Raw genomic sequence first — 16,954 nt, 5'->3', positions numbered from 1 at the left:
GTCAACCAGGGGAGGTTGTGGAAAGTGGAAAGTTACCTAAGGTCACGTCTGCAAAGGTCACAGAACTGGTGGCACTTACTAGCTGCTCAACAGTCTAACATTTATTCAGATTCGAGGTATGCCTTTGTCAACTCTGGAAACAGGGGATTCTTGAAATCATCAGGGTTCCTATTAAAAACAACCAGTATGAAAAGGCACTCCTATATCCCATTATGCTTCCCCAGAAAATTAGCCATAATCAAGTGTTCCACACATCTTTTAGATGGAATTAGCTGCAGCAATGACTTTGCAGACAGAACAGCAAAACTGGCTCAGTCAGAGAATGAATGTATTCTCCCTGTTGAGATCAGTTCTGCCCACTCCCCATTTAAGAACAAAGATCTGGCACTAATGCAAGAAAATCCCCCATCAGTAAAAAGTATACATTGCATAAGTAGTGGGTGCCGATTACATGAGGACTTTGTGATGAATCGAGGGAATTTGCCCCTCCTCCCCCTTTGAGGCTAGGGAGGTGAGCCCACTTCGCAAGACACTCCCTCAGGTTCTGTGCATGTGGGACCTCACTGGGAGATATTCCCCTTTTGGGGACAATTCTCCCGTTCATGTGAGGAACCCCTAAGGCCTTCTCCATAGTGGCCTAAATGGGACTATGAGATATGGATAATAGTATAAATTCCAGAGATGTGGCAAAAGACAAAACCAAAATATACCACTACAAGCAAGAAAGAGGAGCGGTCTCTTTAAGGAGAGACCACCATTTAACTGAGATGAGTAAACTGAAAATGGAACACACCCCGAGGCAAAGCAGAGAGATGTGAACATAAGCAGGGTAAGCCCCCTGACAGCGCAACACCTGAGATAGGCAGAGTCAAGGAGAACCACGGAGCCCACGACTTTCAGAAGTGGCCTGAGTACAAGAGCGAAACTGTAGGAGGCCCAGTGTTCACAGGCACTGAGAAGGAGAGGCGATGGGAATCCAAATCTCAGTGGTGGTGTGACTACAGTGACATTGTGGTGGTCAGTGGCCAGTCCAACAATGCCGAAACCACAACACGGAGGAGTCTGTGAGAAGGCAGATGACACGCAACAATACCTGATTGCATAGCGGGAGATAACCGAGAGCGGGATGCCATCGGAATTGAGAAGGCAAAGAAACAGAGCAAACGAAGATAACCCAAGGGAAGGCAGGCCCTCGTGATGTTCTCCCACAAATACCATTCTCCCCGTTACCTTGGGAAAACCGGGAGGCCGCCGGGGAATCGTTATGAAACAGGAGAAACTCGTCCCAGTGAAATTCAGAAGATATTGAACAAAGTCGATTAAGTGTTCCTGCACTAATGCGAGGATGAAAATGACATTTAAGCCGGAAAGAGAGATCATCAAGGCTTGGGCACAAACACCCCAAGAGGAAGAGGGGAAAGCATCCCATAGTTAAAGAAGTACAGAATGGAGCATAGCAGACAAAGAAGTCTATGGTTATGAAGGGAAGTCAAGCAAACCCTATAAGGGAAAGATACACCCCAGGAGAGGGGAAACATTAACTGTTAAGTAAGAATATCTCACCTAAGAAACTATAGCTTACCGAAATCAAAAAGGCAAAAGGGCATGCCAGCCTGCAACAGAAGATAAAAGGGGATTATTGCATATAGAGTGGATTGCCAACCCAAAGACCTTGTGAGCTAATTGCAATAACTTCTAAAGAAAGTGACAAGAACCTATTTAAAACTAGTATACTAAGAAGAACTCTAGAGTGAAGGAGAAACATGTTAAGAAGAGAATCAGGAGAAGGGAGACATTTTCCTGACCTTATTTACTAACTATTCTAGCTTCCAGAAACAGCACTGAGGTGCCATGGGTGTGTTCCAACACCATTCATGCTTTATGCAGGCAGAATACTGAAGTGGACAGCAAAACATGTACCCTTATACAGTATTTAGTGACACATACATATGAGGTTTCAGAGTTGATGAAAAATACACCATAAACAAGTTAGATAGTTGAGGGGCTTGGTAGGTTATTTTGACCACCACTTCAAAAACTTTTATTTTCGCTATTCCCTTGTCTGTATTTCATGTCATAACAGTTTCCCAATTGTATTGAGGAAGCAATGATACGCTTGCAGCAGCAGTCAGGGGAATTGTGCAGAGCAAAAGGGAAGAAGCAGATTGGATCGGCAATAGGGCTTACACTGCCCTTGCAGCTTGGGGTGTACACACAAAAGTGGCAAATGTTAGATGGCAGTTTGGGCGAATTAGAACGAGCAAAAGGACCCATCACTGCGGCACAGCTGACCAACATAAAAATAAGAGTTGCACATCATTGGGACTCAGCAAGTTCATGAGAGATGCCTCGATACAACTAATAAACTTTGTGATGTCTTCTGGATGGTTACTACAATGGGGTATTGCTTGTGAAGAGGTGCAAGATGTGAAGCATAACAGTGGGCCAAGAATCCTGGTAAATGATTCAGGAAGATAGTGGTCCTGGAGGAACCGGTGGACATCAAACGTGCACCTCCAACAAACAAGGGGCCAGTAAAACGCATTGGGTCCCCAGCAGAAGAATCATTTCTGATTAATCAGTGGGCTGAAGGCAACTGGGACTGAATTACACCTAGAAGTGTCGCAAGTACGACTGCCTGGCAGTTCAGCCAACTCTCTCACAACTGCCACAAGGATAATCTCTGATTTATTGATTTGAATAGACAACTTGGAAATGATGGCTCCTTCAGCAACACCAACTGCAATGTCTTAAGCTAGGAAAGGTTCAGGTGTTAGTGGGTAATAGGATTTGTTGGAATGGAAGTGCAACTAGTATATCACGGACAGGGAGACTTGTTTCAAGGTGAAGGGAAGTGGGAGTTAGTGTTAGTTCCTACAAAAGATATACATTTTGTTCTGCAGACAGAAGCTCTGCAGTTTAATGTGTAATGGTCAGCTGTAGAGAGAAAGTCAATTTCGAGCTTTTGAAGGGATGGCTCATAGTACTACAGAGGAGCTTTGAAAATCTAGAGTGATTCATTCATGAGGAGAAAAAGATAACCGACATTCAGAAGAGGGTGCAGGTATTAGAAGTAGTCAAATAAGCAAAGGAAAATATAAGAGGTCGCTCATTGTGCTCTATGCACTCCAGATATAATGTGTGCTATTAGTAATAAAGTATTTGATTAACCTTTTATGACCACAACTGTGTAGAACCATGGTCCTTTTTTTTACTGGCAAGTATTTCCTGCTGCCGCAGATTGTGTAGTAAGAAGGGCACAGTGGTTGTCAACACAGCACCCTCAATATGCCCCCGTCACAGTTCTACCATTGACTTATCTGTCCATCCATTGTACTCCAAGAAGTGAGTGAAGAATGACATGCCTTGCAAAGAGAAATGCAGAGGCTTATCACAGTTTAAAATGTGATTGAATAAAGTTTATATGTGCCTAGATCTTGATTCTAGAGAAGCAGGAAAGGCTGAAAGAACCATTATTTTGGGTGAAAAGTATGGAGAAAATAGAACCTATTGAGGCTACTGCTGCCATGATAGTTACATTAGAAGCTCAAAACTGGGGGAGGGAGGATCTGTCAAAGAATAAACTAGAGTAAAAAGGAAATAAAAGATAAATAATGCACTGAGCAGGGATCGGGGAAAACAAAGAAAGAAGGGTGTGCAACTTAGAGCTTTTCCTTTACAGGCCATAAGTAAGATGAACGTAACCCCATCATGATGTCACCCCATTTTATCACCTCAGCGTTTATTTTTATTTTCACTCCTAGCCGACTTTGGTTAGAATGCCTCTTTTCCCCTTTTGAATTTGGGCAATGCTTGCCCATTATGAACTGTACTGAACATTTCAACCTGCCTGGGTGCACTGGAGCAAGGTCACTAAACTAAAGCCACAGGGCTTCCCATTTGTATGCAAAGTCGTTAAGTTGGTAGAGGCCCCATGCCCCTCGCCTAAAGATGAAGAGCCCGGAAATAGGTTCTGGGCAATGATGGCCCCTTGAATCCAAGGCTCACATGATATCATTTCAGCATGAACACAAATTATGAACTGTACTTTGAAAACAAAGAGGCGTATGCAGGCAGCAGGAATAACATGCCAGGAGTCTTGGTAAGTACTTCTAAAAAGTACTTCTAGAAAGTTCAGTGGTCATGTGCCTCAAATGGGATAAAGTGGCGGATCTGGAGGGTTGGATGGGTTAGTTGGTTGAAAATGGGTTAACAGCTAGGATGCAGACTGTCTTGCAAGCAAACTAATACATTCTTTGCTTAACTTTTCTAAAATGAAGACCATTATTTTTGATGTTCACACAGTCTAGAAACTTTGTAAATTAGAACCTCCTGAATGTATAGCAATTGTTGGCTCATTGCGTGCTTGCAACATATCAGTGATTCCGCATTCGGGAAGCTGCAAAATTGCAAGTCTGTATAAAGCGAGGAACTCCTAAGCTCCCGAAGCTAGCCAGGGTTCTTGAATGCTGATTTGATAACATTGGTTGCATTGGAATCAGATCAGGACAAAGGCTACCATCAGCATGCAGGAAAAGCACACTGAAGAAAGAAGTTTTTTTTCTCTTCCAGGGTTTTGGCTCTGCCTAGCTAGCTTCAGGCTCTCAGTCAGGGGGTTAATACTGTCTAACAGCACTCGGAGCCGAGGGAGGTATCATGTTAATGTACCAGGGCCAAAACCAATAGACTGAAGGACACCTTAAAATACATATTTTAAAAAGAACAAACTAACTTGGGGCAGCGGACGTCCTGCAATGCCAAATAGCCCCTACCCCAGGCTCGAGCAGTGCCACCCGAAATCCCCAATTTTTCCCTCCCAACTACCATAACATCATGAAGACCTTTTTATTATGCCTTTATTTCAATGTATACGTTTACAAAATCATGGCAATCAGAAACAAGTGTGCAATACAACCTCATAAAATATGAACAAAGAGAATAGAAATAGTATGGCCCCACAGAGCTAATAGTAAAAATGTCTGTAAAATGGTAATTACGTCATTAAATGTTATGAATATATTATTAACCCTTGGAGGAAAAAGACATCAAATATGAATATATTACACCTTGGAGGCAACTAAAAAGATCCTTATTCATATATACATAGGACCATCTTCGATTAAAACAAAGCTTGCAAGGTTTGGGGTGCACAATGGATATCTGGGAAGTCCGTCTGCTGCACAAAGTGTATAAAAGGTTCCCATGTTTTCACATATTTTGTCATCTCATTCTGTAGCGTGGCCATGATGTTATCCATGGCTAGAGTATGCCATGTAGGCATCCATCACTTGCACGTATCTGGAATCTTGGGAGACTTCCAATGATAGGCATCGGTGAGTCTGGTGGCCACAAGGAGATGGAATTCCTACTTCATAGTTTATATTGTCAGAGGATTCATCTCCCAGAATAATAATGAGGGGATCAAATGACAGGTCAAAGTTTTTGATCCATTTAATATGGGACATGATTCTTTAACAAAATGGCTGAATCCTAAAACATTGCTACCAAATATGGATTAGCAAACATTGGGCTAGCTAACGACATCAATAAAAAGTAAAGAGCCATAGGAAACCTTTTACAGAGTCGATTCAAAATGAGATACCAATTTAGGAGGATCTGGTAACCGTTTTCTTTCACTTGAACAAAAGCTGATGAGGAGTCTGTTCTTGTCCAGATATTACACCAAGATTGATTAGTTGAGGTGTTCAGATCCGCTTACCATTTATAACTAGAATGGTTCTTTTATAATGCGCTTTATACCAGAGATTGCTTTCTAAGCACGGGATCGTGACTCAAACCTGTGTTGCGCTGCATTGTTTTGCTTCCAAGACAAGTGTGTTGCCCCTGAGCTATCCCCCCACTTTGGCCATATATGCAGAAAAAGGTAAGGTTTGTATACAGTGAGGACATTTATTACGAACTGGAGGGACGCATATTAACACATCCTCAAATTTGGTGATGTACACTGCCTCAGGGGACGTCATCTCTCAGCTAGTGATCCAATGCTTTATTTGGATGAAGGTGCATCTGGCCATTTCAAGCAGGAAGATAGCCTATGTACATTCTTTAAAATGAAGTGCAGAAATTGGGCAAACAACTCCATTGAGAGTGCATATAGAAAGGGCGAAATGGAACAGTCTTGCCGGGGGCTGTGGACAGGGGCAGCAGGTCAGAGTAGGACATTACATTTAATGTGCTTTGAGGGTTGGGCACAATTGGCAAACTAATTTGATGACATTTTGCCGAAAATAAAACTTTAAAGTGCATTGCATAAATAAATCCCATCTATGTGATCAAATGCTTTTTCAGCATTGATAGCTAAAAGATGAAGGACACATTATCCTACTGGCTTTCATCTATATGTCAATTACAAATATTGTCATGGGTCCGACAGGCCGGAATGAATCTTGTTTTATCTGCATGGATTATACAGTGAAGAATGCAGCTTAAACGTTTCGCTAATATTTTCTAATAGACGCAGGCCACATCATTTAAACGGCAAAGGCCCTATAAGATTCACAAAAGAGAGGAATCTTTGCTTGGCTTCACCAGCAATGTTAGCTTTAAACGATTAAAAAGTGATAGCAGGTGTGGGGTTATTGCCATGGCAAATGGTTTATAAAAAAGAGCCGTAATGTCATGTAGCCCAGGGACTTAATTAACAGGGAGTGACCTTAAAACGTCAAAAAAGCCTTCAGGGATAATAAAAGCCTCTGGGGCCATGCAGTGTTAGAGAGAAAGTCTCAAAATCAGATTTAGCAAAATATCCCTGACTGACAGTCTATTCAGCCTGCAGAAAAAGAATAACATTGGAATGATCACTTTAGTGGACTGGTCGGAATAATGAAGGTAGCCTTATGTGACGAATCTGGAGACTTTGAGGCCAGCTCAGCAAAACCCTCCCTAGGGGCTTGGGAATGCAGGACCTCACTGGGAGTGACTCCCCTTTAGGGGACAAGGACTCTAACTCCCATGGGGAACTCCCTATACCCAAGGTATTATACTGACATGACCTATATATGTTTGGCTCAAGATAATGCCGAACTTTCAACATGCTTAACAGCCTGTGGTGAACAATACGTCCCTTTTGAATATCTGAAGAATAAAGGGCCAACAACCCTTAAATGGAGGAGAAGAATCGCAACCCTGAGACTCAGAATTGTTAATGTCAGCATGGGCGGAGGCGCGCAAGCAAATGAAGCCTGCGGCAGCGCGGAAGTACCTGGGTGCTGAGGGAGACACCGTCTGACAAACAAGGAAACACGTGGGACCTAAGAGGCAGATGCAACACAAAGAACTGGACCTAGAGGCGTGACCACATACAGGACGTGGTCGGACCAGAGCCCGCAAACAGACAGAGTCCAGGAATTAAGGGAGAACTTGGTCCTCCGCTCTCAGACCGAGAGTCAACAAGAGAGAGAAAGAGCAGAGATGATTGGAACGCAAAGACAGATAGCATAAAGCTGTGCAGAACTCTGCCATAGCTTATGAGACAGACACTACCTGGAGCAAGCACCGCAACACAGCAGGTACACAGATTGCCCACATCGGAGGGAGGAGAAGAGAATGAGCGAGGAGGAGGGAAGGACTACACTAGCTCCATGCAAGAGTCACAGGGACCCGAGAGAAAAGAGAATGAGACAAGTCAAAGGGTTAGGGGAGCCTGAGAAACCTGAACAGTACAAACCTCCCGAAGGTTCACAGACACCCACAATGACTAAGAGCCAGAAGGAGAGAAGGGTTGCAGGTACCCTAGAGAACAAAGTGAGATAAAGGGTCAGGATAATTAAAAGGATTCACAGGGATGCAATAAGCAGAGTGAAAAGCAGATATCATGGAATCACATAGGCATCCAACAGTTGGCAGGAGTGGGGAAGAGATTGACCAGGTTGGTGGAAAGGGAGCAGGGAAATATCCCTCCACCTCAAGAAATGTGGACATTTTGATTTTGCAGGAAGTTGAGACTTTTTGTTTGACCTTTGGGGAACTTTGAGGAAATTTTGATAGACTGACAAGAACGTTTTTCTTTGAGTGGAACTGCGATTTACTTCTAATCATTGGATCCAGACCAGGAAGGATTCCTGGGAACACCAGTGATACCTTTGTGAAGAACCAAGAGTGCAGGGCACTCAACCTATTTTCTTTTACGTTCTGCTAAGTGGTAGGGCCAGTTTAGTGGATAGGTTTGGACTGAGGACTGTTAGGGAAAATTCTCATAAACGTGCTAATTCCCCTTCACCTAAGAGACCCCCAGCAACTTTGTTGGATTGTGAGGACTTGATTTCTTTACCTGGAAAGAGTGTGAGCCTTTTTGCCCACTCATGTATTTTGATGTGTGTTTTTCACTTGTGTTCTTTAATTATGGAGCTTTAGATGACTCCATAGGCATCATCTTTTCATGTGCGTTACACAACACCCTCAGTGCAGTGACACAGGGATGTCTTTTAGACTTCCCCCAAGGTTTAAAAACCTTCTCTGGGACAAACTACTGTTTCCCAGAGAATGTAAAGTGGAATTGACTTTACTAGTCTTTTCCAAATTCCTAGACCCAGCACATACCATTTTACAATGGGGTGCTGGATGGGTTGCATAGTATTCCCTGTGTCTAAACACTCATGTAGCAGTTAAATGTTACCCTTTCCTATTGAAAAGGCTGGTGGCAGTGGTTTTACAATTAGCTACCTTGATTTTTCCCGACCGCGAACACCGGTAGCTAAAAATCACAGGAGCCATGTTTTTCAAGATGGCGCCTTAAGCCCCTTTGTTTAAATGGGTCCTGGTCTTTTTTCACCATTTCTTTTTGGAAAGTTCCTACTAGTGTTTGTCTCTGCACGCCAAACCAGGTTTGGTCCCTTTGTTCATGTGCCTTTGGCGGGCTTCAGGAATGACGTCTGCCCTTGGCGTCTAAGTGTCTGGGGTAGGCAGGAAGTGAGGGAGGTGCCCAAAACTCCCTGTGCTTAGTCTCCTAGGAGACCCAAATGCACTCTGGTGTGATTGGCTGGCTGATTGACCGGCAAGGACAGCCACCCTTCTGGGTGAGTGACAGCTAGGCTGGAATGAAAGGGAGAGAACTGTTTAAAAGGCGAGTCTCAGACTGGAAGGCAGAGTCGACCACTGGAACGAAAGAATCGAAGACAAGCTGAAAGAGGACGGCTGCTGCAACTCCTGGACCGTTGGTCTGCCTGGTGAAGCCCTGCTGCAGGTCCGAATTGCCAAACTCCATTCGACAGAAGCTCCTTCAAGGACGGCTTCTTCCTTTGAGTTGGTGGGACCAATCAACTCAGAAGACACGTGGACACCATTCTCAAGGCAGGTTAGGATTAACCAGGGAGAGGGACACCAGTTTGTGCTCTTGAATCTACAGCTACTGGAACTGAAGTGACTTCATTTTGTTTGCTTTCTTCAATGATCCTGTGCAGTGCAGGTGTCCTCTGATGTCCTCCCTCTTGTCCCCACGACGGACGCTCAGAAATAGAGAGATCTGCAGGAACTGCCAGGAACGACTTCTTCAGCAACATTTGTTTCTTCATATAAAGGTACTGTGCAGAACCGATTGAGAGAACGCCACTCTCGCGGTGAAAGTTAGTGAAACTTTCCAAACTTAATAATAATAATAATAATAATAATTAGGCTTTTATATAGCGCTACAAACCCTCAGGTATCTGAGCGCTGCTTATTATTACCCACGGTGTGTGGTGCTCATTTATCGACCTCGGAAGGATGAAAGGCTGAGTTTGGCCCCGCCGGGATTCGAACCTGCGTTAACAGGCTCTGCACGGGTGTCAAAGCGGGCGCTCTACTCGCTGTGCCACTTGACCGGCATAATCAGGCCTAATCAGCTTTTGAGCCCACAAATTATTCTTTTTCGCCTAAGCTTACTTCTGATAACCTTTGCAAACACTTTACCGTTTGATAACAGAACTGCTCTTTCCTATCCAGAACACTAGCCCATTGACTTTGGCCTGGCCTATTGACTTGAATTGAACTCTTCTGGTGAACTGAAACTATTTGCACTGCTTATAAAGTATATAATCTATTCTACTTAGTTTTGTCCTTTTTGCTCACTGCAAAGTAACTGAACTGCCATTTGGCTCCTATTTCAGGGGAGCTCAAACTGTCTCAAAACAGAGTTTTGTATTGAAGTGTATCGGCATATAATATTAAGTTGTCTTCTAGTGAAATGTTTTCTAAATGATGGTGTAATAAATAAATGTTTTACCAAGAAACCTTGAGTAGAACAAGTTACTTACCAACTGGTAACGTTCTTTCGACTGGATGGTCCTCCAACGTGTTCCACGTCTTTGACATTACATGTCAAAGATGTGGAACACGTTGGAGGACACAATCCATTTGAATAAGTGTCTACTTGAACCACTGCGATTGAAAGTCCTCTGTGTAACTACTTGTATGGATCACATTCACTCTTGAGATATGCCTGGCTGCTCAGCTCGCTACCAACAAACTGTGTGCTACAGACTTATACCAAAGGTTGGTCTTGCTTACACCTGTAGTCCCAATTGTGTGTGGTGGTCCCAGAGGGTACTGCATGCAATTATGCCTAACAAGGACTATTTTTATTTTGACTATAGATTAGCACCTTCGTTTAGTTTTGTTAGGAAGGGAACTCCCTTTTTAGTAGCAGGGTCGGCGAGGCATTTTCTTTTAAATTAAATAAAACTATGAGTAAACATGTCCTCTAGTCCAAGTACTTCTTTTGGCTTGCCACATTTAATGTTGTCAAAGTTTATGAACCATATTTCTAACTAATTATGTTTTCAATTTATATGCAAGGAGTTTCCATGCTTCGTTTGAGGCATGAAAACAGGTTTTTTCTGAGAAGTTTGAATGAAATCTCCGACGACCAAATTACTTTTAGCTCTGCTTTCACAGATTGGAAACGCCTTTAAATGTTCTTAAAGGCAGTGGCTCTTTATTGGGATTCCAGATCTGACCCTCATTTCTCGATTTCAGTTTGCTTAGCTGTAAGAATCTCCTTTTGATGTGCGGCCATGCTATGAGTTCTGCCCTCATAGCCAGCTTAAATGTGTCCCAGATCATTCCCATCTATGCTGAATCATCAGTGTTCTCAAAGTATTGTTTGATTTTTGAACTAATGGAATCCATGGTGGTTGGATCTGGCAGCAGGGAGTCATTCATGTACCAATACAAACCGATATGGAAATAAATATCACCTATGTTTTGTTTTTTTAACATTAGTTTACCAAAAGAAAAACTTTTTGTTACATATTTCACTCAGCACGTTATTCATTAACCATTACCCGACATCCCTCACCCAAAGTCTTACTGTTGTTGGATCACCTATGCTAGAAAATAAAAGCAATCATGGAATGATCTGACATGGATTGTAGCTCCATTAAAAAAGGATTTTGCTAATGGTAGAGGATTGCAATATTAGAAAATAGTCAATATGAGAGAATCCCAGATGCACATGTGAGGAGCATGTGTAATCCCTCATGGAGGCACTAAGTGGTTGCCACGTATCTCTAAGGTGCACATTTTTGAAAATAAGTGATCAAAGGGAAAAAGTTTAGTATAAAAACAATTTTGCTTTTAATTAGGCCCAAAAATAGAGAAGACAGAGAGGAGATTAGGCCACGTTGAAGGTTAATTCCAAACACCCTGCCCTGCCATTGCTTATGACAGCTCTCTTTTGGAACTTTAACTTGTATATTAAGATGGCTATCCAAGCCCTCTTATCCAATTCAAAGGGAAAAAATGTATTTCACAACCATTCTCCTTTATCAGGTGAGTTTCTTGCAAGATGGCGATATTGGCACCTTATTCCCTCATTGTACATAAAATGCTCTTCCGCTTCACTGGGGAACTAAGCCCTTGCAATTTCAAGAATACTATTTTAAAATCGGTCATAGGCAGTCAGGACATAAGGGATGAGTCGGTAGACAAATCTAATGACCTGAATGTGTGATGTGTCCTTGAGTACAAGATCAGTGCCGAATCCGATCTGACAAGCTATAAATCTGGTTGACCAAATCTTTGAGGTCTGATATATCACAGGCCAAATCTTAATAGGACTAGGAAGTTTGCCACAAGACAAGGTACCTTGCAACCCTTGTGCAAAGCAAAGCAAGGATCTGTACCATCAATGCAGTTATATGTTGGACACAATGAGAACAAACTATTCCTTGTAATGAACCAAACTCAGCAAAGGCATATAAAACGAATAGTCCATGTCCCATTGATTGCCACTGGTTAAATAAAGGCATTTGAACCCTGATACGGGAGCACATACAAAATAATCAACTGTCAGGTGTAAGATCGCCACATGCACCTGCAAAAGAAACTAGACTTAAAGGACAGTGGAGAGCAACGCACATCTGTTTAATCTCAAATATGTCAAAGGTTAGGGAGCTGTCAGGTCGGGTGCAGCAGACAGGTTCAGGCTGGTTGTAAAGAATCTGCGTTGCTCTCACATCTGTCCATGGAATGTCTGCCAAGCTTGCGGCACCTCGGCCATCAAGGTGATAGTCGTGACCAGTCTTCCTAAATAGGAGCTGCTTTGGGCTGGGATCTTTATGTTAACGGGATGTTCCGGGTGTAGAAATGTGTGTTGACCATCTCAGAATGAAAAAACAATCTTGAAGGGAAGACCCCCCCTCACCCAGCAGTAAGAAATGCTGTTTGTTGCAGTCACTGAATAAATGGCTTCATGAGGTGGTGTCCTGCAATGGTATTTGGGCCCAAACCTTTAAATGGTTTAATAGTGGAATGTCTGAAAGGGACAGTCTTGTGACCTGGCTTTTTGAACAATTAACTCTTGAAACAAAGCAGTCTACCAGGAACATTGAGAACTAGACCTATACATTGTTGAAAATGTGTAAAGAACTTGTGCTCTTCTGTATATGGCCAAAGCGGTTGCCTCACTGATGGAGGAAAAGATCCTGCATACATTCCAAAAGATCGGCATTGGATACTTCCTTGGAAATCCCACAAAACCTTGCATTATTTCTTCCTGAGCAGTTTTCAGTCTCGTTAAGTTCATTTCACTGTGACATAGATGCTCCTTTAGCCGAAAGACTCCATTGCTGCTCCGACTGGAAGAACGCCTGGTCCAAACCGAGGACTCAGTTCTTCAACTCTTTTCTCCATGCCATGAAAGGTCAGCCCCCAGAAGGAGTCCCTCATGTCTTGAATAGCCAATTTGTTAAATTAGTCGCTGATCTTTGGTCTACTGGCAATGAACACTAATATTGGTCAGTGGTTGACAAAACCTATAATTTGTGCTCAGATGCAGTTAATTCTGTCAGAGGTGCGCTACAACTGTAACAAAATCAGATCAAAATCAAATAGGTGTGGCTGAATCCTTTTTCAGGTAGTGTAATATGTGAGTAATGTCATCTTTGGTAGCGGCAGCTGCCTTTTCCCCTGAATCCGACGAAACATTAATCTGGGGACGAGGACAAGAGTCCCTTGGAAGGGTAAAGCAGATATTTTAAAGAAGGAGAGGCCTTCTCTTTGGTCTTTGTAGGGGGGAGGGGTGGTGTTGGTGAGGCATGGTCCTCAAGGAAAGGATAAGGCATAGTGCAGGGCGATCCAGGCACTGCTTAATGGCCGCGCCAGAGGGGAGATCGAGATACACTGCTATATGAGGGATTCACAATTACTTAATTCCCTGCTGGGTTTTTTAGTTCTGGTCATATATTCCAATCATTTCATCTTCAAACGGACCCGTAAATCCACTGGAGATCCCTGAGCTCCATCACTCACTATGATGGACATTTGTTAATAATTCTGTTCAACTGAACCAGGCAATCAACACTCCAGGAAGATTAAGCCAGCTGGACTGCCAGGTGCGAGTTAGGGACGTTAGGACTTGAGCTACATCCCAACTGTCCCCAAGAACTTCTGGATACTCCTACAGATGTTCAACCCCAATCATTGGGGGTTGAGGGGGCAAGCACTGCCATAAAGGACCTCCTCTGAATATCACCCTCTATGCTTCCAGTCCAGTTGGGCCTCTCAATGCTATGTGCCAAGTGAGCATGGGCAGCGAAGCCCCCCAGGGTGAACCCACTACCTGTCACTGCAGCAGCTGCTCCTCGCAGGGCTCCCACAGGTCCAGGCAATTCCGGAGGGGAGGTGCGCTGCCACGACACAGTCAGTGCAGTTCCCTAGGCTGGCCCCCAGCTGATCCTCGCAGCCCAACCCTACTGTGGCGACCCCTTGTGGGGATCCCCCTAGGGCTGGCAAGCCCGGAGAAGGAGGGAAAAGCCCCAGGTGAGAGTCACCAACAGTGCAGTACCTGGAGTCCCTCTCCGGCGACAAGAGGAGACCTTATCCACACATCAAGGACTTCACACCAGAGATTCCATCTGTCGGCCCTGCATTCATTGGTCGATTCGCAGAGAATACGGAGAGGCCACCACTACTGAAAGCATCGTCCCCAAGGAATTATACTTTACTGAGGGCAACGTCACCTGCTTAGGGCTCTCAAAGCATTCTCATGATAGAAAACGCTTCAATGGCCTGGACATCAAGGAGGATTAGAAGGTAGAAAGCCTCTGTGCTCTAGAGCACCAGAGCTGAAAGGGGGGGAAGGGGGTCTCATCTTCATTGAATCCTAACTAGGCTACATCACTCAGTCATTTTCTTTTTTTCTTTTTGTGTCCAGCAAGCAAAAGCTTACTGGCAGCGCCATCTGCTTTTCAACACCACTTTGCCAATATTCGTCTATGCTGTAGATGGGGGGGCAGGGGAGAATGGTACAATATGCACACACAAATTCATGCCCAAGCACCATGTCTAAGTTTGGAAAAATATATATACTAAAACGCATCCACTGCAACGTAGTAGAAGCATCATTAATTGATTTTCAACTCGGTCAACAAATACTACATTAGAGCTCAGTGAGAGACACGTGGGGATACAATTATTTTCGCAATATCACACACTTCAGTTAAGTGGTGAAGCTGGAATTTGACATCAGTCTGCAACTGAAGGTCTTGATCACATATCTTTACAGGTCTATTTTTCAGAAATATGTTAATACTTGGCTTTCAAGACTACCTGGGCAATAGTAGTGATGGGCAAGGGATACAGTGTGGTAAAGGTCCGCATTCCCAAAGTAATGGCCCAAGCAAAGCAAAAACTTTACCAAAGAGCAGCAGACAAATAACACAGTACAGTCTACCCCCGAGGCCATTGTCGCCATTAGTCTTGTCTGAAGGGGCACGGGAAAAATACGGCCTAGGAAAAGGCACGAGGCAACCTTCCATGCATACTCACAGCAGAGAGACAGAGGAAGGGGACAGGCTATGGTGAGCAGTGCTGGTATAGCGGAGGATGGGAAGGAGCAGGACAAAGGAGTTGACAGTATGTCGGTGAGGTGGCAAGCAGACAGGGATAGGTGGATAAAGCTGGCTCAAAACATGTTGCATGGTTTTTGCAAAGGTACTTTGTAGACGCACAACAAAAGATCTGGTAATTTGTGTGTTGTCATTCTTTGACACGTTCATACTGCTTGTTACTGTACAATGTGAAGAAAATATGAGGTTGCACAAAATAACAAACGTGTGTGTGTACATGTTTTGTTTCTTCCAAGAAGAGAGATGCTGGTTGCCAACTTAAGTTGAATGTGGGCACTTCCCAAATGAGATTTGTGGCACACCTTGCCTCCACTCCCAAAGTACTATAGGTCACTAATCTAATTTCAATACCCCATCTTGGTGCTGCACTTGTTAAAATTGTTAGTGTGTTTGAAGGTAAGGGACCTGCGTTTTTTGGTAAACCTTCCAAACCAGCTGCCATGTCCCACAGCAGCATTCAAGCATTAAATCTCAGGCAACAGGTGATTAGCGTTTGGCCTGGTTCTATGGTTAAAACACTAAGCAGTCACTAAGGACACTATTAGCAGAAGTTTGCAAAAATTCCCCTTCCAGCAGAAGATGTGGGCCCCTCCAAGGGAAGGTGGTCAGAACTTGTCCTGGGGTGGCAAATACTCTCCCACTGGCCGACTAGCCTTGGACACTTCACTGTACTTACCGTTCTACGCATTCCTTGACCACCGCAAAATTGCCGTCCCCAATCACCTTTCCAACTTTGTATTTCTCGAGAATAATGGAAGCGTTGAAGCACTTGTTGCCATTCACACCTGGAAAAGGCAAGCACAAGGTGTTAAGGAGAGAAACATTGGCGACGCAGCCTGCCTACCAGCCCACAAAGGAGCTTTCACAGAGCAACAATTGCATGTTGAAGCAGGTGCTGCAAAACCACAGGATCTAGATTTTAAAACTCAAGATTTCAGACAACAAAGGTAATGCATGATTAGAGCAACATAGGTTGTGTGACCCTTCTGTGAGACTGCCATTTGTGTGGGTGTACTGTACAAGTGGAAGACGAAAAATACATATGAACATTAACCTCCAACTAGATCAATTATCTTAAAAAAATGACCTTGAGGGACTAAAAAGGTTATCACATTTATAATGTAAAACTCTTCACTGTCACAAGCCTTGGGTTTTGTCCTAATAACAGCCAGAGACATTTAATTTGTAGTGAGTTTTCTAACAATTAGCGATATATGTGATATCAAGTATTCAAAATAGGGTATAAGGACATGTCTGGTAGGCCACAGCTGCTGGAAGCAACAGCTTTTATTGTGGGCAGCCCTCATCACCTGGTGCGAATGCCAAACAGAGCATCTGGTTAATTAGCACCTCGGAACAGTGTCCAGGCTGACGAGGGACCATCTGGGAGAAAAGCTGGCCAAACGGTGTGTGCGATCCATGCATTCTCTAAAACAAATAAAAAATTACAACAAAGATGGCCACCATGAAAATGGCAGACGTGCGCTTTGCATGGACCCAGTCTTCATTTCCAAGCTGGGTAACTGCTCTGGTCAGAAGGACAGTGCAGTGCCTGGTAAGATAATTAGTAACCCGTTACCCAAAGGTCTGAAATTGGACGTTATGGTAGG

The 16,954-nt window shown here is 43.7% G+C and overlaps 1 protein-coding gene across 5 annotated transcripts in view; it reads right to left on the bottom strand.

Moving 5' to 3' along the window:
* DCLK2 (doublecortin like kinase 2) overlaps nt 1-16,954 on the bottom strand; it is a 780,084-nt gene that overhangs the window by 226,666 nt on the left and 536,464 nt on the right. For all 5 annotated transcript variants that reach the window (XR_011282260.1, XM_069631258.1, XM_069631257.1 and 2 more), the window contains one exon: nt 16,021-16,129. Coding sequence is in view for 4 of the 5 variants with exons in the window: in XM_069631258.1 (XP_069487359.1) it covers nt 16,021-16,129 (109 nt within the window). In the remaining variant the exon portion in view is untranslated. The remainder of the gene's footprint in view (nt 1-16,020; nt 16,130-16,954) is intronic.

Source organism: Ambystoma mexicanum, chromosome 6q, assembly GCF_040938575.1.
Source record: "Ambystoma mexicanum isolate Mex_15411 chromosome 6q, UKY_AmexF1_1, whole genome shotgun sequence".
Classification (NCBI taxonomy): Eukaryota; Metazoa; Chordata; class Amphibia; order Caudata; family Ambystomatidae; genus Ambystoma; species Ambystoma mexicanum.
Note: the sequence above shows the minus strand (reverse complement) of the source record. Positions and strands in the feature narration are given on the sequence as shown.